Consider the following 23,943-nt stretch of genomic DNA (forward strand, 5'->3'; position numbering starts at 1 on the left):
CTTCTTTCTCTTCTTACGCTGTATTTGTATGCACACTGCATTCCTCACAGTAGAATGGAAACTTTTTGAGGGCAGAGTCTGTTTGATTTTTCTCATTGTATATCCAAATTGTCTTATTCAGAGGGAGGAGGAGGAGGGCAGACCTTCTGGCCCTTAATGTCATTGGCATAGGGAACTCCAATGAAGAAATTCCCTCTACCAAAGCAGATTAGCAGCTGTTTCTTAACTTGTGGTCTTAAAATGTTGCCCAGGATCCCGAGAAGTTAAATTGGCCAAACCACAGTCATAGAACTAGTACATATCCGAAGAGAACGTAGAACCCAGGTCTAAATAATTCCAGTGTAGTTCTCTGGTTACTAGCCCATGACTTCACTGCCTTATGGGTGCTAAATAAATGTTAAAGTAAATTGAGCTAAATTGAAAATTAGAATTTATATGAGGTAAGTTAACCCTGAATCCAAATGAGATAACTGGGAAAATGATCATATTAGCTCCTTTTTATTTCCGTATTCTTTGGAAGATGTGTAATTTCATAACCATGTTAATATATTTAAAGTTTTATTCCTGGAGATCTTATTATGGCATGTCATATTAAAACTTTTTAAGACAATGAATTTATGATTTGTTTCTAAGACATTTTCTAATATATATTTTCACTTTTAGGAAAAGTTGTAGATATTTATTCCAAATTTGATGTAATAGTAAGTATTTTTATTTTATCACAACTTGTATCTAGAATATATTTTAAAACCTAACCTAGCCACTAATTTATGTTTTTTGCTGTTTACTTTTCTAAAAGAAAACAGCCAGTTTCATTAGACGAAATAATGTTAAAACCCATCTATTTAAAACTCCTGTTTTTGTTTGATAATCCACTTCTCCATGCATTCTTTTCTTATGTTCTCTATGAGAAAGGGGGGCTAGCATATGTGTATTCCATGGGATGCTATATTGGCCCACCATTTTTAGTTGAATTATTGATTCTGGTTAACCAATAGAAGTTTGTAGAACATACCTTAACAATTTGTAAGTAAGTACCTTCTGGCTAAATTCTGAGACAAGCCTTCATTGGTTTGGATTCGAATCAGGGTAGGCCTGAAAGACCACAGCTGATCAGGGAACTCCTCCAAGCACTCTGTTCTCAGTTAATCTAGGAAATCTCAACAAGTTTATCCCCATCCCATTGCACTCCCAGCACTAAAGATTTAGTCCACTTATTTGCTGGGAGTTCATTAGAAGCCTTCAAGGTCATTCAGATCTCTGGGAAGTCTCTTCTCCTTAGCATTATTGTTGGCTGGATATGGTTCCCCAAACCCTCCGCAGTATAAGCCAGCATCCTTAGAACAGTTAAAATAACTTCTAAACAAGTGTAAGATCTTTTGGCATTTTGGCCCTGTGATAACCTTCTGGTTAGTTAGGTTAATCCAGTGTATAACATCTTGGTCCACTGTTCATATGCCAAAAGGATACCTTATTAACAGAAAAAAAGGAAACATTAATTTGGGGGTAGGGACACAGAATTTCATCAGTATTGGGCAAAAATGATCGATATTGTCTAGTTATTATTGATCATAGCTATGCAATAATAGTATTTTGGCTATATTATATCTTTGCATTCAGCTGTATTATTTAGTAGAAAAAAATTGTTTTAATGATACATGTATAACCCAGTGAAACTGCTTGTTGGATTCGGGAGGAGGGAGGAGAAGGGGGGGGGATCATGAATCATGTAACCATGAAAAATATTCTAAATAAAAAAAGGGGGGGAAATTGTTCTGCTGTGGTGGTTAATCATCACAAATCTATTGCATGTATAGTCTAATGTTTTAAGTCACTTATTTTTTATCATTTAGAGTGATTTGATATTACAGGATTTGACTCACTTAATTACTTTATTATAGAACCTTGCTGCTGAAAAAACATACAATAACCTAGATATCACAGTGACACAAGCCCTGCAACACCGTTCCCAATATTTTGAAGGTGTCGTGAAGTGTAGCAAGCTGGAAACGCTGGAGACCATCGTGGATAGGATAGTAAAAGCTGAGGTGAGATCATTTTGTCTCTTTCCAGAAGACATTTATTTCAGATGAGCATGCAGGAGGCTGTGCCTAATAGTACTTCAGTCTTTTCTGAAATACTACAAACTACAGGAGAGATTGCTCTTCAAGTCAGTTTGAGACAAGTCTCTTTTCTCCTCATAGCATAGACGAATCCAAAATATTTAAAAGGTTCTTTTCACAGATTCAAAAAAAAATCCTTGAGGAAAATAGTTACTACACAAATGCATTTCATCAGGATATTTAAACATTAAAGAAGTGTTTTTGCATGATAATAAAAATATTTTTTTAAATTAAAGAACATAAAGACAAGACCTCCGAATCTAGCCTCTCCACCTAAAACATAACTGCCCAATAAGAAATCATTCAAATTCTACTCAGAAACCTCCCATGGTAGAGAGATAAAATGTAGATGGCATTAACTAAGGCACGAATGAATCTGTCATCTTGTGCCATCAGTTTCTTCACCTCTAGACCTGGTACAGTATGTACTCCTGCAACTTACAGAACTCAGCAACTACCTATGAATCCAGAGAGCCTTTTGAATATTCTTTCACTTATGAGATTTTCAAAACATTATTCTTTCCATGTGAAACCTGAGAAATTATTCTTCAATGTATCAAAATTCTATAATTCTAAGATATCATTAAGGTATAGCATTAATAAGACCCTGTTATCAGCCTTGGGCAGAGGGGGACACAGTATGTCCCCTCCGAAATAATCCATTAATTGAACAAAACATATAATAATAAATGATACAGTATGCTATCTTCTATCACCACAGTGAAATGAGACTGAATTCAGAATGGAAAGGTAGCGAATTATTTTTTATACCATTAGCTTTATCTAGAATTAAATTTTAAAATCTGGCTCCAAAAGTGAAACATGGAATATGTGCCTCAGTCAAAACTCAGTCATATCTTTCAGGAGTCTTTTCCAATCTGTCAAGCACACTTAATAATTTTCATGAATTAGTAAATGAATGAAAAAGCTTTTATTATGAACTTACTGTGTGCCAAGCATTTGTATGTCTTCAAGAGCTTCAAACCAGATTTTCTTAGTTTGAAGTCATTTCTATAGTCTTAAATTCATTTTCCTTGATGTATTTAATTATAAATGGTATGAGGATTTTTTTTCCTTTTACCAATTTGAACCCAATATCCAAAGCTACTTTTTTCCATTAATTTTCAACTGACTAGGATTGATTATATCTTAATTTTTCAATAATGTCCTCATAGATCTTTGCATTTAGAAGATCATAGATGGAAAAGAATAAAGCATCCCTAACTGTTTGTTCACAGATTGTAGTAGTTGGAAGGGACTTCAGAAAACATCTTGGCCAACTTCTACCAGAGCTATATCCCACCTCTACAAAATCTACAACAGGCCATCTTTGTTTGAAGCCTTCCCATGCCAGGTAGTGACAGCCCAGTCCACTTTGGGACACCTCTGATTGTTAGGAAGATTTTGATGGCATCAAACCCACATTACGATGTCTACCTGTTACACCTAGTTCTGGCCTCTGGTACCAAACAAAATAAATCCATCCTCTCTTCCATGAAGGACCCCTTCAGATTCTTAAAGACAGTTGATATCTCCAGACCCCCAACTCCCTTTAATTCTTCTCTTCATCATCTTAAATATCCTCAGTTTTTTCATCCTCTCTCCATCGTGGTCAGCTACTACTCTGTTACACTCTTCCAATTTCCTCTTGTCCTTCCTAAACTGTAGTGTTCAGAAGTGAATACAGTGTTCTAGAGGAGACATTACCAAAGTGGCAGACTGTAGCGCCACTGCCAGTGCCAGCCTCCCCCTCCTCAGACACTGAGAGTACATTGCACTTGCTTCACCACCAACTTATGTGGTGCTTTCAGGCTGCTAAAATCCCAGCACCTTTTTCAGATAAGCTGTCCATGCGAACTTTTATATTTCTGAAGTCATTTTCTGAGCTCCAGTATAAAACTTGGTATTGCTTCATAGTCAATTTAGTCCTGCTAAATTTACCCCATATTCTATCCCTTGAAGATCTTTTTGAATCTTGACTCAATAATATCGGTAGGTCACATTACTATAATACTGGAAGGTTTGCAGATTGCTTTTCCTCTATTTTGATCTTCACAACCCTTTGCGATAGAGGCTATTATCCCCAGCTTACAGACAGACAGAGGTTAAACAACCTGCTTCGCTTCTATAGCGAGTGTCTGAGACAAGATTTGAACCCATGTCTGAGGCTCCAAGTTGAGTGCTCTGGCATATGTGCCATGCTCTCTGTGCTCCAGTGTGTTATTAGCTAGCCCTGCAGCTTTGAGTCATTCGTAAATTTGATCTCTGCCTTCATCCAAGGCCTTACTAAAAGATTAAACCAGCACAGATCCCTCAAGCTCTCCTTGCAAAGAGATAATAAACAATTTGTGACTATTTTTTGTGTCTGGCCATTCAGCCTAAGTATACCTAGTTGTGTTATCTTCTAGTTTTTGTATCTTTATCTTGTCCATAGAGGTAGCATAAGGAACTTTTTGGAATGCTTTGCGAAGATCTAGGTAAACTATATCTCCAGCATTTCCCTGATCTTCAAGGTGAGGAACCCTGTGATAAAGGACGTTGTGTTAGTTCAGTATGACATGTTCCTTTCGAAGCTATGACAGCACTTTGTGACCCTGCCTCCTTTTCCAGGCATTCCCTTTCATTATATTCAAAGTTTGGCCCAGAACCAGTCTAGCCGACTGGCCTCTACTTTGTAGGTTTTATCATCTTCCCTTTTTTTGAAGGTCGAGTTATCATTTGTCTTCCTCTGGTCCTGTGGAACCTGTGCTTTCTCCAGGGGCTTTCAAAGGCCTCTGGCACTCAGGAGTCAGCTTCTGCTAGTCCTTTCAGTGCCCTCAAGTGTGGTTCATCCAGGGCACATGCCTGGAATTCCTGGGAAATCTGCAGTGCTTTTTGTCTCCCTCTTTGCCTGGGCCTCAACTCTCTTGGGCAGAGAAAACAGAAGCAAAAGAAGAGGTGATGTGCTCTGTCCCTTTTTCCTTGTCCATTATTATTCCCTCCACTCCAAGCAATAAAGGCATCTTTCTGAATATCCTACTTTTTCTTTGCTGGCTTCAATGGAAACAATCTGAGTTTGACCACTCCTGTCATGCCCTGTTTTTATATTCACCCTTAGCTCCCCGGCTGCTATCTTCTGTACATCTTTAAAATCTAAACTGGTAATGTTGTGGGAGATTACACCCAAGTTTGTAGCAGGGGCTCATCCCAAGAATGGGAGACTCAAACTCCGTTCATTCCAGAAGTAAAAAAAAAAGAATTTTATTTGAAGAGGTTTAAGGTGATAAAATAGCCTAATAGCTAATCGATTAGCCCAGGAGCTAGTAGAGTAGCCCCTTGGGAACTAATAGAGTATCAGGCCTCCAGGTGAGCTCCACCTTGCTGTGGATCAGGGTTTGTGTACTCATTAGGGTCTAGGGACTTGTCTCCCGTTTCAGAGAAATCTTCACCTTTCCAAAAAACCCTGGAAAATGAGCATGGCCAAATTCAGGTAGAGGCGTGGTTTGGGGTTTGACGTACATCATAGGGAATAAGGAGCATGCACAGGTTTGGGGAATCCTTCTAGACTGCCAAAGCCCATGTTCCCCCCATTGTCCACCTTGTCATCATTTGTTAATATGGGAGGGGTCCCACTACCCTTCTGGAAGGTTTTCTTCAACAGTGGGAGTGATAATACAGTGGAGGACCACTCTAGGTAATTAATTATGTCCAACAGTTCAGAACTAAGGTAAATAAAGGACAATATGAGTAATTAGTAAAAAAAAGATTAGGTGCAAAGCTGATAACCGGTATAGAACATAACAGATCCAGTACAGGTGATTGATGACACAGAGTGGGGAACTGATCAACAGTACAGATTCTGCAATTCATTCTTGACACAGATTTTGCTGTTGATGTTTAACTAGTGCTAATGGATGAGAAAGATTTCAGAGTAGGAGGATCCTGTTTACCTATTACTGCCCCTTCACTGCCCACTGCTCATCTTCATCAGTAAGAAAAGATAAATGCTTAATAATTGGGAAGTTTTTAATTAAAACTTCCAACTTGGTAGTTGAATGTACTGTTTATCTATATTGTTTCTCTTTAGACAATTACTTATTTTCCTCATGAAAGTTATTTCTTTTTGTGTCTTTAGAAATTTAATTCTTCAGAGCTCTCCATCCCTCCTGGACTAGAATTTTTGCCTATAGGATTCTACCTTTCCTATCTTTGAATTCTTTGAAATCTCTCCCCAAATGTCAAGCTATAGATAACTTTTCTCTCTCTATTACAAATTCCAAAATGGAATAGTCAGTTTTCCATAAGATTATTATCATTATTGCTGCCAAAACCAGTTTCTCCTTCTTGACGAAGACCAGGATTTCCCCTTATTGGTTCCTTTACCTTTTGAAATATGAAATTATTATCAAGGCAAGTTAAGAAATTATTAGCTTCTATGTTTTGGTCAAAAAGAAAGCTCTGGCAAATATCCTGACAATTAAAGATCCCTCTATGCCCCAAACTCATGTTTCTGCTCTGGTAGTCTATAATATGCACTAATGACCTTATCACTTTGGTTTCCCTTTCTTGAACTTCACCTAAATGCTCTCTCTAGTGTGCTTTTCTGCTCTAACTGCTAGATTTTCTCCCTCTTAAATATGCAATATTATTTTTGCTCTTCCCTTCCCTCTCTCTTTTGAGGGTTGTATGCCTTTCCAGAACTATATTCTAGCTATGGATTTCACCCCACCAAGTCTCAGTATTACCAACTAGATCAAATTTGCTTACTTAAAATGATATTTTTAGTTTATGTTGTTATCTGGGGCCCCTAACTCCTTCTCTGACTTTTTATCTGCTGTGAATTTCTGGTATCTCTATTGCTCTTAGTCTTACATTATTTCTAAACTCTTTGGTATATAGTACATAGACATTTTCCTTTCCTGTAGTTCAAAGCCTTCTTTGATAAGATTTATGAGACTAGGAAAATGCATTTTTACTAGCTCTTGTTCCTTGGCCAGGAACCATGTATTAAGTCTATTAAGTTCTTCAACTGATTATTTTGGTCAGTTGATGAACTTTGCTTTCTGCAAGATAAAATTGGCCAGGAATAATAAATCTTAACAAATATAGTAAGAAAGAATTGATTTTTTTTTTGCCCAAAGTTATCAACAGCCTTGTCTTTTGCTGCTTTAAAATCTTTTCCTCGCTCTTTTGACAAGCTAAAAAAAGAAACTTTTAGAAAGTTATTTAATTTCTAAGTAAGTTGCTTGATTTTCATAATTTTAAATACTGCATTTCAACTGAGTAACATATTCTTAGATGTTTGTATTAAAATTAAATATTTGGCCAACCTATGAATATTGAATATATGTGAATCTATTGTTAGGAACATGGAAAATTTCTAGCTTGGAAGAAATGAATGAAAAATAGGAAATATATTTTGCAGGCAGGTTTAACTAGTGGCATATAAAACTCTAACTGGGACACTTATTCAAAGGATAGTATTTTAAATAATCATCATTCTAACATAAGAGACAATTTAAAGCCTTCTTAGATTTCTTTTGCCCTGTCATTAGTTAATCAAAGAGCTTTAGTTTAACCTGACTTCTTATTTTTGAGATGAATTTTTGAGAAATTTTGTAGTCTTTGACATGAGAAAGGTGGCCAAGTGATTAAGTATATTTTACCACCCCCCAAAAAAAACTGTTATATCAAAAGCATCACCACATTACATTATTGAAGGAAAATATGTAACAATAAGAATTTCCCCCCCTTTTTCTTTCTGTCTCTTTCCTGTGTTCCCTATTTTGTATCAGGTGGGTATGACTGTTCAAATACAAGAGAAGATGATCTCTAAGGTACCCTGACTGGTACGTAGTTACCTCAATCCTAAAGTTTTAACAGTTCTTGAGTCAGAATAGAACTAGTGTGTTTTGTATTCCTGTCCTCTTTGAAAAGGATTTCTTTATTTCAAGTAATGCCTCAAAATATTGTCCAGAACTGGGAGAAATTTTTTTAGATAGTTCTTTGTGTTGAGTTTTGTTTTCTTAAAGCACCTTTAAACCTTTTTTTTCTTATTTACAGGTTCATCGACTGGTGGTAGTAAACGAAGCAGATAGCATTGTGGGTATTATCTCGCTCTCAGACATTCTACAAGCCCTGGTACTCACACCAGCAGGTATAGATGCTGACTTTTGCACTTTCTCATAAGTTTACAGATGTAATAGGATGTAGCATACCATGGTGATCTCATGTTGTTGTAGCAAATAATTTTTTCATAAATCAAAACACCTATTAGTCATTGCTTTACTTTGACAAGACCTCACTTTTTATCCATCTTTCTCATTTCTTTTGAGTTCCATGATTTATGTAGGCATAAAGCAAAGACTTATCCAAAAATCCTAATTTTCAAATATTGTGTTCCTGATACCCAGGAATTTCTAGGTGGCACAAAAAACTTTTAAGATTTCCATCATAGTCATTTCCACTAATAATAACTCAGCTTTATATAGCATATTAAGTTTACAAAACACTTTCCTTATAACAACCCAGTGACACAGGTGGTCTCAGTATCATGGTCTCCATTTTACAGATGAGCTAAGGTGAATTGATTTGTCCAGAATCACATACTTGTGACATAATTGTCAGAGCCAAGATCAGAGCCCAGATCTCTAAGTGCACACACACCACAGAATCTTAGATCTCAGCTTAGACTAACTTTATTTCACTTAGGAATGGATACCAGCTGAAAAACATGAAAACTTTATATGATATCCTTGAATGATATGGTCTCAAATTCTCGAACTTTCTTCATCATCATCCTCTGGATTTAGTCCAATTTTTTGTTACCCTTTCTATAATGTGGAGCCTCTAACCAAGCACAAAAGCTAGGATTAGGGAAGAAAACAGTAGGACTATTACCAATTACCTCACTGCTTTCTAGTTCTGGATACTACTTTTCCATTTATGCAATATGGGTTGCATTTGATTTTTTTTGGACTACCATGTTGCACTGGTGTCTCAAACTGAACTTGTAAGCCACTAAAAACTTCACATCTTTTCCACATGAACTATTGACTAGCTGTGCCTGCCATAGCTTATATCTTAAATTGATTTTTTTAAATCTAACTGAAGAATTTTACCTCTCATCATTTCATTAAGGATTTGCCCATGGCCTAGGGTTATCCAATATTTCCATTATCAATGACTTGATAAAGGCACAAATAGCATGTTTGCCAAATTTTCAGGTGACGCAAAGCTAGGAAAAAGTGCCTAGCACATTGTATGACAGAATCAGGATCCAAAAGAGATCTTCATAGGCTAGGCCAGCTCAGGGCATTCTACTATGTATGAAAATGAATATTTAATAACTTCTCTTTGGATCCAGACATGTAACCAGTTCTAAATCCATCTAACCTATAAAATCATTTAGATCATATTTCTCTATCTTGCTCATAAGGATGTTAGGAAAGATTTTTGTCAAATATTTTGCCAAACTACAGATACACTATGTCTGTGGCATTCTTTTCTACTAGCTGGACTAACCTCATTTATGCCATCCTTTGACAGGATCATTAGATATTTATTCTTGGAGAACCTATATTTATACTTATATATAAGTGCTTACCTTTCAAATGGTCAGAAACCATCCCTTTATAATATGTTCTTTAATTTTTCCAGGAGCTAAAGGCATATATTTTGAAGATACTATTCTTTCTCCTTTTCTGAAAATCAGAACTGTATTTTTTATACATATATGTGATATACATCATACATACAGCTAAGATAGAATGTGAAGATACACTAAGAGACTACAGATCCCTGTGGTAATTTGAATGAGTAAATTTCAACTGGAAAGACCAAAAAAAGTTTCACAGAGAAAACAATTTTGAACTGAGCTTTTAAAAAAGAATTAAACAGATGGAGAGGAAGTTAGTGGGGGCATGAGAGAGGCATCATTCCAAGAGGAGCAAACTGTGTAATCAAAATGATAAATGTAGGAAAACAAAAAGGTTTACTTTACAAAAATGGGTAGAGATAAAGTTGGAAAGGGAGGCCTGGCCCAAATCATGGAAGGCCATGAGTGTCGGGTTTAGAAGTCAGTACAGTATTTGGTGGTAGTGGGAGCCATTGAAAGGTTTTGAGCAGGGGTCGATGTGACCAGAGCCATGCTTGAGGAAGCTTACTCTTGCAGAGAGACCATTTGGGAGGCAATTTGAAGTATTCCAGGGCACAGTAATGGTAGCTGAAATTCATAAACCGTCAGTAAGAATTCACAGAAAGGGATAGTGTGAAAGAGACTGCAGCAGCACAAACAGGCCTTAGAGGATGACTGAATTTGAAGGCTGAGAGAAAGAAGGGAGGGAGAGCTCCAAGGTGTGAGCCTAAGTGCCTGGGGAACAAATATGTGTGTCTGTATTAATCAAGAGATTCAAGTGATCATAGATGTTGTCATGGTGCCACAAAGCTCATTTTGTCCTGTATGACAGGTGCCAAACAAAAGGAAAGTGAAGCAGAATGACCACGGTGAACACAGAAGCCTTGAGTGAATGTAGGAGAACGTGAACAAAGTTTCTGGGTCAAGTTGCCTCACAAACACTGACTGCGATAGAAGAGAGTAATGATTATGAGAATGTCGATCGCGATAGCGTGATGGGTAATGAATCTTTATTTTCCCCAGTGATGTCTAAGCTAAGCATGACAGAGAGGGCTCGATCGGCTTAAAGATTGTCTTGTATTAAAAAATATATATATACATATATATATATATATATTTCTAGACCTTTTCTGAAAGATTTAACATACTGTCGACCTCTCAATTGTACTATGGCCTGAAATTCTATCACTTTTTGCAATTGAAAGAGCTCCCTGATAGCCTAGTGACAGGTAAATGTGACATAAGGTGAGTGTATGGCATATTCCTAACCCAGTGCCTTATGTCAGATACAGCAATATGTCATCACTGTTGCCCATCACTGTTGGAGAAAGTATTTGTGTGAAGAGAAAACTGTGTTTGAATGTGAAAGTCTTTGAACCTATTACCAAATCAGTTTAAGTTTTCATTAGATTTGTCATAAAAGCTGTACTTTGAACATAAATAGATTTACTTTAAAACTTTAATGAGTTTTGTGTTTAAATGTTGCATTCTGAACTAAGATGTAAAACAAGACTGATTTTAAAAACAGCTTTATTTATTTTTACTTTCATGGCAATTTTTTTACACATCTTTTGGTGGATAGTTAAAACTTCACCATATCCATTAATAAACTGTTGATTGTTATACAAAAAAAGTGGCAGATTTCTCGTTATTTGTTTGGAGCTGAAGAGGATATGACTTCCTGAAGTTAAAAGTTTATAAAAGCATGCATTGAAACCTATTACTCTCTACTGTATTGTAAATAGGCAGCAGTTATTGAGGAAATGAAGTGCCAGAGAAATGTCTATTTTTTTCTTGTGTATTGCAATGTAAAATCATGATGTTTGTATGACTGCTGATACTTCTTTTTTTTTGTAAATTTTATTGTGGCGTATACAATATTATCATACAGTTACAAGGAGAAAGAAACATTTCCTAATGTAAAATGCTCTGAAAATGTTGAGACTATATAATTGTAGCTTTTCCTTTGCAGATGGAAGAAATTAAAACAAATCCTACTGTCTATGATTTTGTTAGAGTTCTTAAACGATAACACGTATTTCTGCATGTATTGAATAAGATTCTACATGCTTTTTTTTCCACTCAAATATTTCTCCCCATTTAAAGCAGACTGAGTCCTTTTGTCCTCAATCTCAGCATCAAAAGAACCTTTGATTGATTCCCTAATTCATAGTTTCTTTACTGCCCCATTATCAAACATGACTATATTTAATTAAAAATTGCCAAGAAAATATTCTTGTAATAAGGTGCCAGTTTTTCTTTTCTCAGTAGAGCAAATCTGTTTGTGGCTCTGTTCTCTGTGTTGGTCTGTGCACATGTCTTTGTGCATGTTTGCTCTCCCCTATGCATTGATGCTTTGAAAAATAATCACAGCTGTTGAGGCCGAATAGTAGTTGCATCATGTAATCACTCATCTTGCGGATTACAGAATACCTGTGCCTCTCTTTGTGAAGAATACCATTTTTGTTTGTACAATCTGGCAGAGGCCATAAGTATGGTCCATCGTTTAAATGTTGACTTTCCTTCTGTGAGAAATGGTAGAACTATGGTTTTTTAAAAGAACTTCATTTTATCTTATTTGTGGAGGGAAGCAAGAAAGCTTAGAAAGCTGACATTTAATAACACAGTTTTGAAGCCTGGACAGTGCCTTAATCCAGATTTATTTCTGTGACAGCATTACAGTGCCCCCTCGCTCCCCACCTCATGCCCCTGATTTGATATTACACAGAGCCTTTAGTTCTTGTTTTTTAGGGAAGAACCGAGATGATTTCTCATAGCTACTAAAATAGGGAAGAGTTTCCATTTCAGAAAACAACAGTTTGAGCCATCTAAAAAGAAATCTCTTAGCACTGACACTTTCCTTACCTTCCTTCCACATGTTCATCTATCCAGCTCATCACATCGAGCAGAGGGCTCTTATCTTCTTTCTCTTTAAAGCACTTTTTAGATCCACTAGTTAAAAGAATGTCAAGCATAATGAAGATTTATAGAGGTTACTAATTAAGAATGGTCTTCAAAGTGAAGCATTTTTTTTTTTATAATTAAGGTCCATATGACTAATAGCGATTGCTTTCTTTCTTCCAGAAAAGTAATAAATAGGCCACATAAATGGTAAGGACAAGGCAATTTAGTCATCTTACTTACCTGTGCATCTCTTTGGAAGTAAGATGAGTTTGTAAATATTTATTCCCCCCTACCCAAGATTGCTGGAGTTATTTTGGTTTATGTACAGCCCTATGTCCTTAGCATGACTAAAATGCTATTTGTGTGTTACAAACAATAGCTACTTTGGGGTTTGAATTTTTTATTTTTATCGTCACCTTCTTAAGTGAATAGGCCAGGGGTTTACAACCCTTTTTGTGTGTTATGACCCTTTTGGCTGTCTGATTAAGCCTATGGATCCCTTCTCGGAATCATGTTTTTAAATGCATAAAATAAAATCACATCAGATTACAAAGGAAATCAATTATGTTGAAATTTAGTTCTTAAAATGTTGTTGGGTTGTTTTTTTAACAAATTCATGGACCCCAAATTTTTGCCCCTGTTCTGGGTCCTAAAGTGTATATCTGTGAAGACTTGTGCAAAACAGATTCCATGTGTATCAAATACATTCTTACCCACTCCACAAAGCCAGGCCTCAAGAGAGCATTTGAAGGCCAACTGTTGCAATTCCACAGTGAATCAGGGCTAGGGAGAGGGTCAACCAAGTTTTTGTTACCTACCCAGGAAGACAAAAACAAAACTTCTCACCATCACCTTTTGCAACAGAGTGCAGTGAAACAGGCATCAGATTACTTGTGTGTCTTCTTGCACCCTTTCTAAAAAATTATTCTTCCTATTTTCTCTGAGCCTCAGTTTTCCCATGTGTAAAATGAGAAAGTTGTACTGGATAACCTTCACTGTCCATCCCCACTTTACAAGTCTGAATCCTGTGAATCAATGTGGTCATATAAACCTCAGTGTACTAGTAATCGTTTTGATAATACATATCAAATCAAAGTGTTCTTAAAATAACAATAAAGGGACACATACAAATCATGGTTTTCAATACAAAAATTACTAGGCAGTCTCTGGGGAATGAGATTGCACCCTAACTACTCAACTGAAAAATTCACTTACCCTTAGAGGGAGAATGTTATCAGATAGCCTTTAGAGGAAATGAAGTCATTGTGGGAACAGGCCAGAGAGGAACTCTCTGGGTCCACAGGGGCACAACCCCTATGTGCTTTCCTGTTCTTTAAAGACTTTCACAGGATTTCTATTCTATGCATTTCTGTATACAGACAAATCTTTCCCTTTTTGCATGGATACACTCTTAAGAGAAAATTTCCATCTGCAGCCAAATCCTTTGGGAAATATCTGGAAAATAGATAGCAAATTCCACTCTAGAATATTTTTGCCTTCATGGAATACTACAAAACACAAAGACTGTTCTTTTTCACATGAGATTACATTGTAAGAGTTTGGATTTGCTGATTTTTAAACAAAGTAGACTTGTTACTTGCACGGCATACTTTTTAAAATTCAAATGAAATCCCTTGAAGTTTTTTTCTTTTGCATAGTAAAGTGATAAGCATAGTTCCCTTTAATAAAGGATCTTCATACTTCTTGGTTATGTCATTTTTATTTCTTGCACAAAATAGTATATTAATTTTTTATCTTTTGATGGCCCCATTATTGTGATAATTGCTTCAAAATTATATTGTACAAATATTCACTAATAAAGTGGAATGAGTTAAATTATGGTAAGGCTTGTTTGGATTAATAAGTGTGAACAAACATTTTGAATTGACCCCACAGAAGGTATCTAGGTTCCTAGAGAGAAGGTCTCAGTAAATGTGAGAAGACTTCAGAAGACCTTTAAAAAGTCTGATGTAAATAGTAAAAGGTTCTTCTTAGGTGTTCATTATCAGCCTCAGACACTTGTAACCTTCACTTAGAAAAAAATTTGGGGGAGTAAAAGTCATATACTAGTTACCTGTTAAGTGAAGTGGATTCTTCTGGTAAGCATCTGATTACTGCCCAATGATATTTTACAAATAGATCCATTTCATATCCAAAATACTTTTTACTTTATCTCAAGAGGGAACATGTTTCAGATATCCCTCATATTTCTCCTTAGGTTCTCATTGTAAAGGTTTAATATTGCCAAAGAAAGGAGTCTTAAAGGTGATGGAAATTAGGAGTTCTTAGTAAACTGGTACCAACTATACAGAACTACTTTCCCAGGAAACTTTTCATCTGAAATTAAGTTAAAGGGAAAAAAAACAGCATGAAAATCTCAGAGAGTGATACATTCAATGAAAAATTTACCTGAACCATGGAAAAATATTCTAAATTAATTAACTTAAATAAATAAATTTAAAATTTTTTTTAAATGTACCTGGCTTTCTCAGAACTAGAATACTCTGGAGTGCCTAGAGCTCTCTCAGATGCCAACATCACAGGACCTGAGAGAAAGGGGCACTTGCTGCTGGATTTCTGGATACCTCTCCTAAACCCACACCTGTCCCCTACCCCCAGTGACTTTCAGGCCAGCACCACCACCACATTTCCCTCATGACCTGCACCATGAAGAATGACCCAGTCAAGTTCAGAGATCACAAAGATGCTGGCCACACCAGATGCTACCATCTTTCTCCCCACGACCCTAATAGAAAACTTGCTACTACTCTCCCTTGTCCTCTCACCATATTAGTGCAATGGAAAGATGATTGGATTTGGGGCCAGAAAATCAAATTCACTTGCTAGTCTTAGGCAAATAACCTTTTGGGGACTTGGTTTCTTCATTTATATGACAAAAGGCTTGCAGTTGATAACTTCTAAGATCCTTTCAACTTTTGAATCTATAATCTTAGCTCTCTTCTTTGTTCCTTCCATATTCTGGTCCTCCCTGAAACTTTGCTTTCTCCTAAAGAGATCACATTTTGTAGCGCTAACTCCTTGTCAGTTTTACTTGCACAAGGCCTCACATTTGTCCTCTTATCTCTATTCACACCACAACCCACGTAGTGGAGGCCCCCATCACCTCTCCTCTGAGATAGTCTAAGAACGTCTGGTCTCCATGCTTCAGTTTCCTATCTGTCCCTCACACAGCTGCCAAAGTGATATTCCTTTTTTTAAAAACATTTATTTTTATTTTTAAATATCTTGCCATGGTTATGTGATTCATTTTCTCTCCCTTCCCCCTCCCAGAGCTGACCAGCAATTCCACTGGGTTCCTCATGTGTTGCCACTTGATACCTATTTCCATATTATTCATTTTTGTAGTAGAATAATCAAAGTGATATTCCTAAAGCACAGGCCATACACACTATATATACCACCCCCTGCTCAAAAAGTTCTAGGCACACCCTGTTATCTCTAGCATAAAATACAAAGCCCTCTATTTGGCCAGTTTACTCCAGCTTCCTTTTCTAAGACGTTATATATTGACACAAGCTTGGTGCCTTTGGACAGACTCTCTCCAGTGGCTGGCATGTGCTCCTTCCTTACCCCCCATTACCCATAGAATCCCTGACCTCTTCCAGAGGTCAGCTCAAGTGCCTCCTACCCTCCCAGAAAACCTGGTATTGACTTAGTATTTATTTTATGTTTACTAATATGTGTATGTGTTGTCTCTCCCTGTATAATGGAAGCTCCTTGAGGATAGGGACTATTTCATTCTGTGCCTTTTATCCCCAGCAAACTGGTTAGGTGTTTAAAGCTCCTACTATCTGGTTTTAAAATGATTCTTGATTAATCAACCCAATGCCAATTGCTCCTTTTCTCACACACACACAGCCCCCTACCCACTGTAATGGCCTGGGTCAAGAGGAAAAGTTAACATATTCCTTGCTTCTCCTCTATGGCATTTTCAGACCTCTACCACCATCCCTCTTTCTTTCAAACACCTTTCTTCCTTTTATACTTGCTCCATCTACTACAAATCCTGTTGCTGTTATCTCTGGACCTCAACCCAGGGACGAGCCGGGTCAAACCAGCTCAAGAGACAATTGTTAAATTTTCAAGGTGAACATTTACACTTGGGAAATTGACAAATGCTATAAATCAGGACTCAATTTATTTTTTGGTTGATTTCTAGACAAGAATGTGATGGGGAAGATGCTAATAATATAGAATAAACTTAAAAGTACACCATGTGTACATTTTGGGGGGAAGTTATTTGTTCGACTCGTAAGATGGAATTATAGGGGAGCTGCTGGCAGACATGTGTCATCACACTATCTCAACCACACGTGGGAGTTAGTTATACCTCAGACACCACCACCACCGTCCCTTCCAAGCCCCTTCACTAAATTTGTCCCAACTCCCAGAATTCCTAATTACAGCCCTGAGGCTCCAAGCATAAGACTGAACTGTATCATCTACATAGATAAATTGTGTATGTCGAGGAAGGAAAGAAAATCATAGACTCAGCAATCTTGACACATTGTGTAAGTAAACATTCTGTGGGGAAGAAGAGGGCCTTTGAAATTAGGATCAAGGAAATTTGGGGTCTATTAAATTCCTAAGATCAACCTCAGCCTTTCCTTATCAAAATCTGATGCCAGATTTAGAAGCACAGTGGGAAGGGGCCAGCCCTGGGGAGTGGGAGTGAATACCACCCCCTATTCCAGGTGAAAAAATAAAAAGTGGGATTCGATTTAGAAGACAGGAAGGCAGAAATAAAGCCTAAAAGCTCCAATAACAAGTGGAAGATACAAAAGGACACAAGAGACTTATAATCCTCTAGGTTTTCTGGGAAAACATTAGCATGTATACACATCTCTTTGGTTTTATCCCCTTCTGTCTGGCTTTTTTTCCTTAGCCTTCCTATATGCCTCCTAAGAAGCTCATTCGCTATGGAGATACATTCTCATCAGAAGCATGGGGAAGGAGGGGACAAAGGTAAAGGAGGAAGTCTCTGAGGTTTTCAAGAAAAAGAAGAGTGCCCTGGTGAGCTGTCAAGATTTCAGGAATTTCACCAGCTGAGGCCATGGCACCACTTCTCTGTTGTTCTTTACCATTTACCACCACATTGGGCCAAATAGAAATAAATGCTCCATCAATCAATAAGCATTTATTATCCTCCAGCTACATGCCAAGCATTGTGATAGGTACTGAGGAAACAGATAAAAAAAAAAAAGTTCTTGCCTTCATGAAGCTTACATTCTATCATGTCTGTATGTATAAAAGAATATACAAAAATCAGTCTATATACAATATAAATACAAGGTAATTTGGGAGAGAGGGCATGAACAGCTGAGGGGGACCAGGAATAACCGTGTGGAAGGGGTCACCTAATCCCTCCATATTCTCCTTTAAGTCCTACTTATTCTTTGAGCAAGTTTAAGTAGGAGGAAGTATCATTGCATTGACCTAAATTATGTCTCATTACTCTTCACAAATCTCAAAAGAAATATAAATTCTGACACTAGAGGAACCAGATCAAGAAAACAACAAAGGAAGAAGCATCTTTGGATCCGAACTTGGCTATGTGTAGTATTTGGAGAGCAAGATAACACAGGTTTCTAACCTTCAAAAAAAATGTTCATAAATTAGTCCTGAGGTTGCAATTAATAACTGACTAGAGGAGAGGGAGGATTTGAGACCTTCCTGTGGTAGTGAGCACTTCTTTCTTTTCTAGAACCATGAAATACCAACTCACATTTATTTAGAGGTTTAAAAACGATTTTCTTAACAACGACCCTGTGGGTTAAGGAGTGTTACATTTTTGGCTTTATAGATGGAGAAACAGCCTCAGAAGAGGCTCCACTGGAGCAGCTAGGTAGCACAGTGGATAGAGACCCAAGCCTGAAGTCAGGAGGACCTGGGTTCAAATGTGACCTCAGAGACTTCCTAGCCATATGAAAATAGGCTTGTCACTTAACCCTGTTTGTCTAGCCCTTTCCCTTCTATCTTAGCGTTGTTACTAAGCCTGAAAGTAAGAGTTTAAAGAAGAAGATGGCAAAGAAGAGGCTACATGATCTATCTAGGGTCACACAGCAGTAGGTTTCAGAATTCAGACTCAAGCTCAGGTCTTATGTCTGACCAGATAAATTATTCCTTTAGACCACCTTGAAAGGAAAAAGTATAGTTCCTTATTTTAAAATTCTTACTCTGCTAAATCAGGGATAGAATTCTGACCTCAAGAATCACATAGTTTAGGTTGATTCAAAGTAATTATTAAAATTTTAAAAGGGAAATAATCTGGGTATGCTATGAGACAGTGCACCTGAAAATTCTCTTTATTGTCCTGAAAATTAGGTGGCTGGTCAGCTTTTTAGAAGAAAGGTATGTATGGGCCTTCCAAGTCTTATTTTTGAAATAGGTGCAGGATGTACTTTCTCCTAGTATTTGCACTAGGCGTAGAGAAAAGGACATTGCTTTATTTCCAACTGTGGTAATAAAATTATAGCCTTAGTGACTAGGGAACAGACTCTGGATAGGATAATGAGATGCTGTTCTAGACAATTGTTCCCTCAATAACTGTTTCCTCCTGCTGCTGAGATTGCTGCCAAAGCTGCAGCTTGCTTTTAATTGAGTAATTATTTTTAAATGTGAGCTCTGCTCATCTCGGGTATATTTCATTCAATAATAAAGAAACATTTAATATTAGCACTTTTGTATGACCTTGGACAAGTCACTTCATTTCTCTAGACCTCAGTTTCCTCATCTGTAAAATGAGAAGGATGGACTTGATGACCTCTAAAGTCTCTTCAACTCAGATTTAGAATTGAAAACTCCTTCTAGGTACAAGGCAATAAGGCAAGAGGCATTGTGCATGAATGACAGCCTCAGATGGACAGATAGCCTCAGAATCAGGAAGTCTTGGGCTTATCTCCTTTCTCACACACACACAGTATTTTTGGATAAATCCCTTAATCTATTATTACCTCAAGGTAATTCTCTAAAATGGAGCAATTGTTAATATACATTGGCAGAAGGATTTTCCTCACCAGGAATTCCCTATGCCAAGGAAAATTAGAAATGCTTAAGGCCTAAGGTTGGAAGGAAGGTAAACAGATGAGCCAGGCATGGCCCCTGCCCTCAAAGATACTCGGGAGCACAAATAACTATAATGCAAAATAAAGCTCAGAATATACATGTGGAAGAGGAGAAAGGGGATCCTAAAATGCTGAGGGGGAAGAAGCCATTTCTGACTACTGAGACCAGGGAAGGCTTCAAAGTCCATGTAATATTTGAACTTCGATCGGAAGGATGGGTGGGATTTCAACAGACAGAAACAGGAGCGGGACGACAGACCAGATATAGGGAAGGGCGTGAGCAAAGATTGCCAGTAGTCCAGCCTTGGTGAGGTAGAGCCCGGGTGCAAGGAAGTCAGGGGAGAAAAGACTAAAAGAGTTAGTTGGAGCCAAGTATGGACGACTTCAAAAGTCAGCCTAAATTATAAAAATATAAAATAAAATATAAATAGACCTTATTCAGTAGACCAAAAGAAGTCATTAAATGCTTTAAAACAGGAGAGTAATAGGCTCCAAGGCATGCATTAGGAAAATTAGTCTGGCATAGAGCTAGGAAGATTTGTTGGGAAGTATTGTAAGAGTCTAGGCAGGAGGTACACAAAGCCTTAACTGGGGTGACAATGGTGGTGACAGAGATCTGCCACGGCTGGATGGCTGGATGGGAGGGATGTAGTAATATGCTAGCCTGTGTGACAAGTCACTTAACCCCAATTGCCTAGCCCTTGTCCTTCTTCTGTCTTAGAACTGATTCTAGGAGAGAAGGTAAGGGTTTAAAAAATGATCCTGAGCCAGGGCACCTGGGGAAAATAATGAGACATTCACAGAAACAGGGAAGTCAAGAGGAGAAGCACGGGCTTTGGAGGAAAGATGAAGAGCTTTGTCTCATAATATGCAGAAAATGAGGGGCCAATGGTCCGTTCAGGTAGAAATGTCCAGGAGACCACAGGAAATGAAGGCCTGGAGCTTTGGTGGAAGATTCAAGAGATCAGTTTGTAAATCATCCACTTAAAGCCATAAGATCAAAACAAGTTGATGATGAAGCCACGATACCTTGGGGGGTATCTGCGACATCTGTAAAACAATGAGAGAGGAGTGGGGGGAGGCAAAAGACAGGAGAGGGGGAAAACAGGGTAAACCAGGAGAATACAGTGTCCCAGAAGTCAAAAGAGTAGATGGCATTCAGGAGGTTTTTGGTTTTTTTTTGTTTGTTTGTTTGTTTTTTTATCCTGGGTCTCCATTCTAGGAGAATAGGGCCACAACCAGTAGGCAATGGGTCACACAACCAGTAGGCAATGGGTCACACAGTCGCTCAGGGTCTGAGCCCAGATTTGAACCTAGGACCTTTCTTCTCTAGGCCTGGCTCTCAATCCACTGAGCTAGCCCAGCTGCCCCTACTTTAGGTTGCAGTTTCTTTAGCAGATGTAGTTTTTACAGGGTGGGATTGCTAGCCCCACGCCCAACCCTCCTCCTTTTTCATCTGGGTTAGGGACTGTCCTTAGCCCAGGAGTGGTAAGGGTGGGCGATAGGGGTCAAGTGACTTGCCCAAGGTCACACAGCTGGAAGTGTCCGAGGCCGGACTTGAACCTAGGACCTCCAGTCTCTAGGCCTGGCTCTCAATCCACTGAGCCACCCAGCTGCCCCCATTCAGGGGGTACTGATCCATAATGTCAAATACTGTGAGAGGTGAAAGAGAACAAAGAAGGAGAAATGGTTAGTTCTTTGGAAGTTATTCTTGACCTTCAAGAGAGCAGATTTAGTCAAATGGTGGTGATGGAAAGCAGATTGCAAAGGGTTGAGAAATGAGTAAGGAGTGAGGAGGTGGAGGCAGTGTAGCCATCTCACAAGAAATTTGGAGAGAAACGAGGGAGAGATGTAGGGCGATAGCAAAAGGGAGTAACAGCCAAGGGCAGATGTTTTTTAAAAGCTATAATTACCTGAACAGAACTATTGATGGAAGGAGAAGAGACCATGGAGAGAGAAAGAAGATGGAGAAAGGAGAAGAGATATCAATCGGGCTAGGGTCTTGATAAAGGTCCCAAAGGAGCTAGGAGGATGTGAGTTCCGGGGGAGAAGTAAAGAAATTAGCCTTGGGCAGAAGAGGAAGAAGATCAAGTGAGTAAAGACACAAAGGCAGCTTTGAAGAGGGTTGAGGGATGACTAATCTCAGTAAAGGTGGAGAAGACATAATAATAAGAGCTACCATTTTACGGAGGGAGAAACTAGGCAGGCCAAAGTTAAGCAACTTGCCCGAGGTCATGCAGCTAGTTAGTGACAGAAGCTGGATTAGATCCAGGAGGAAATGTTGGAGGCAGAAGTAGGATTGAGGTTCTTCGGCTAGAAGAAAAGGTCTAGGAAAGGCACTGTAGGGAAGGCTAGGACCAGAGAACAACAGCAAATTTCCTTGCAGAAGAAATTTCCTTTGCTCCTACAGGAGCAAAATCCTCAGTGTTGTGCCGATGCCTTATCACAGCAAGGAGGTGGTCCCAAATTATCCGAGCAGAGCGTAATCTCTGGCAGGCCCTACCAAGCTGTAAAGCTTTCTCGTATGGGACGGTAATAGAAGGTAGTTCCATTATCCAAGGACCAGGCTAGCTAAGTTCAAACTGTCTTATTACCAGAAGTTTGGCCAGGACCTTATAAAGCCATTTACTAAGGCAGGGAGGCCATGTCGTCTGTTTCTATGGAGAAGAGAACTCACGTAGATGAAGCCACATGTCCTTGATAGACTGACATTTTAAAAATGCATAACAACATCTTATGAGCCTGGAAGTCCTCCTGACCCCAGCTCAACTGATAAAATCCCAGAAAAGAGATGAGTTTTGAATGTGTTAAAGTGGAAAGATATCTATGTATACCCTGCTACCCTTTCCCAAAGGTAAAGGAATTTTCCTTGATGGAATTAGATGGTTAATTTGCCTTTGGTTGGCAAAAGATTAGCCATTCTTCTGGTGACTTTAAAATCAATCTTGTTGAGGCAACTAGGTTACTCAATGGAGAGGGAACTAGGCCTCCAGACGGGAAGTCCCAGATTCAAATCTGACCTCAGATACTTCCTAGCTGTATGTCCTTGGACAAGTCACTTGATCCCCATTGCTTAGCCCTTATCACTCTTCTACCTTGGAATCAATACTTAGTACAGATTCTGAGAAGAAAGGTAAAGGTGGATTTTGGTTTTTGTTTTTTGAAAAACAATCTTGCCAACCCTGAGGTTCAATGGAGGCAGGAAGCCTTGGGGACAGTTACCTCTGTGCCTCTATCAGAGGGCAACAGAGTGGACAGGCATTTCTCTTTTTCCCTTTTGTCTCATTAAAAATGATCTTACAAAGGTACTACTTGACCAGTAAGAGACACTCTATCCAACACAAGTCAGAGGGAAAGGGAGGGATAGTTGGGGGAAGAAGCAGCAGAGCAGAGCATTTAAGAGAGAACTTGTGTACAAGTTAGCAGTCATAGAAACACTGACTCCTACCTGCAGGATAGTCCCAAGAATCAGAGGTCATGGCTCCAAAGAGAGACTCTGGGCATCCAAGAAAAATACCGGGTATAAAAGAAGGAGGGAGTTTGCTGTGTGAGCTGTGAGAGGACAGGCTGGTAGGGCCCAGCTGAGAGATCTGCCTGCCAGAGATGCTACAGCCAAGGGGAAGCAACAGGAAGCCCCCACAAAGACAGAAAGAGCCCTGGGGCCCTTGTGCTTGGACCACATTACCAGTACACTCTGTGTGCCCCTTCATCCCATGGAGAGACACACCTTGGTGTAGGAGGGCATCCCCCGGGTTTATAGGGAGAGTGTTTTGTAGCCATTGTTCTTTTCCTAACCAATGCCCATGCTTTGAACTCTTTGTGTCATCCAATGGTTAAAGGTAGGTACACCACCGACAGAAGACACCCAGGAGCGAAGACAGCAGAGTACCCTGAAACCTGGAAGAAGTTTCTCTGGACACCAAACCTGCAACCTATGAGTGCCATCTTGGGGGGCTGCCCTTCTATTTGTCACTTTATTCTTTTCAAAGCACTTTCCTTCATTCCCCAACAAGCCTGAGGAGGAGGCGGGTCAGGGATCATCCCTGTCCTTCTGGCGAGGAAACTGAGACAACTGATATCCCCCAACTTGGGATGACCAGGGGCACAGATTATTAGGGCTGGAAAGGATCTTAGAGTCTATCATCCATCTTACACGTAGGGAAAATGGGATTTGCAAAGCTTAAGTGACTTGCCCAGCCACTTAATTAATTTAATG

The 23,943-nt window shown here is 38.6% G+C and overlaps 1 protein-coding gene across 5 annotated transcripts in view; it reads left to right on the plus strand.

Moving 5' to 3' along the window:
* Positions 1-11,371, plus strand: part of PRKAG2 (protein kinase AMP-activated non-catalytic subunit gamma 2) — a 472,166-nt gene extending 460,795 nt beyond the window's left edge. For all 5 annotated transcript variants that reach the window (XM_044677448.1, XM_044677446.1, XM_044677447.1 and 2 more), the window contains 4 exons: positions 664-701; positions 1,902-2,048; positions 8,166-8,259; positions 10,571-11,371. In XM_044677448.1, coding sequence (XP_044533383.1) covers positions 664-701; positions 1,902-2,048; positions 8,166-8,259; positions 10,571-10,602 — 311 coding nt within the window. In that variant the 3' untranslated portion in view covers positions 10,603-11,371. The remainder of the gene's footprint in view (positions 1-663; positions 702-1,901; positions 2,049-8,165; positions 8,260-10,570) is intronic.
* Positions 11,372-23,943: the final 12,572 nt, after the last annotated feature.

Source organism: Gracilinanus agilis, chromosome 5 (genome assembly GCF_016433145.1).
Source record: "Gracilinanus agilis isolate LMUSP501 chromosome 5, AgileGrace, whole genome shotgun sequence".
Taxonomy (NCBI): domain Eukaryota; kingdom Metazoa; phylum Chordata; class Mammalia; order Didelphimorphia; family Didelphidae; genus Gracilinanus; species Gracilinanus agilis.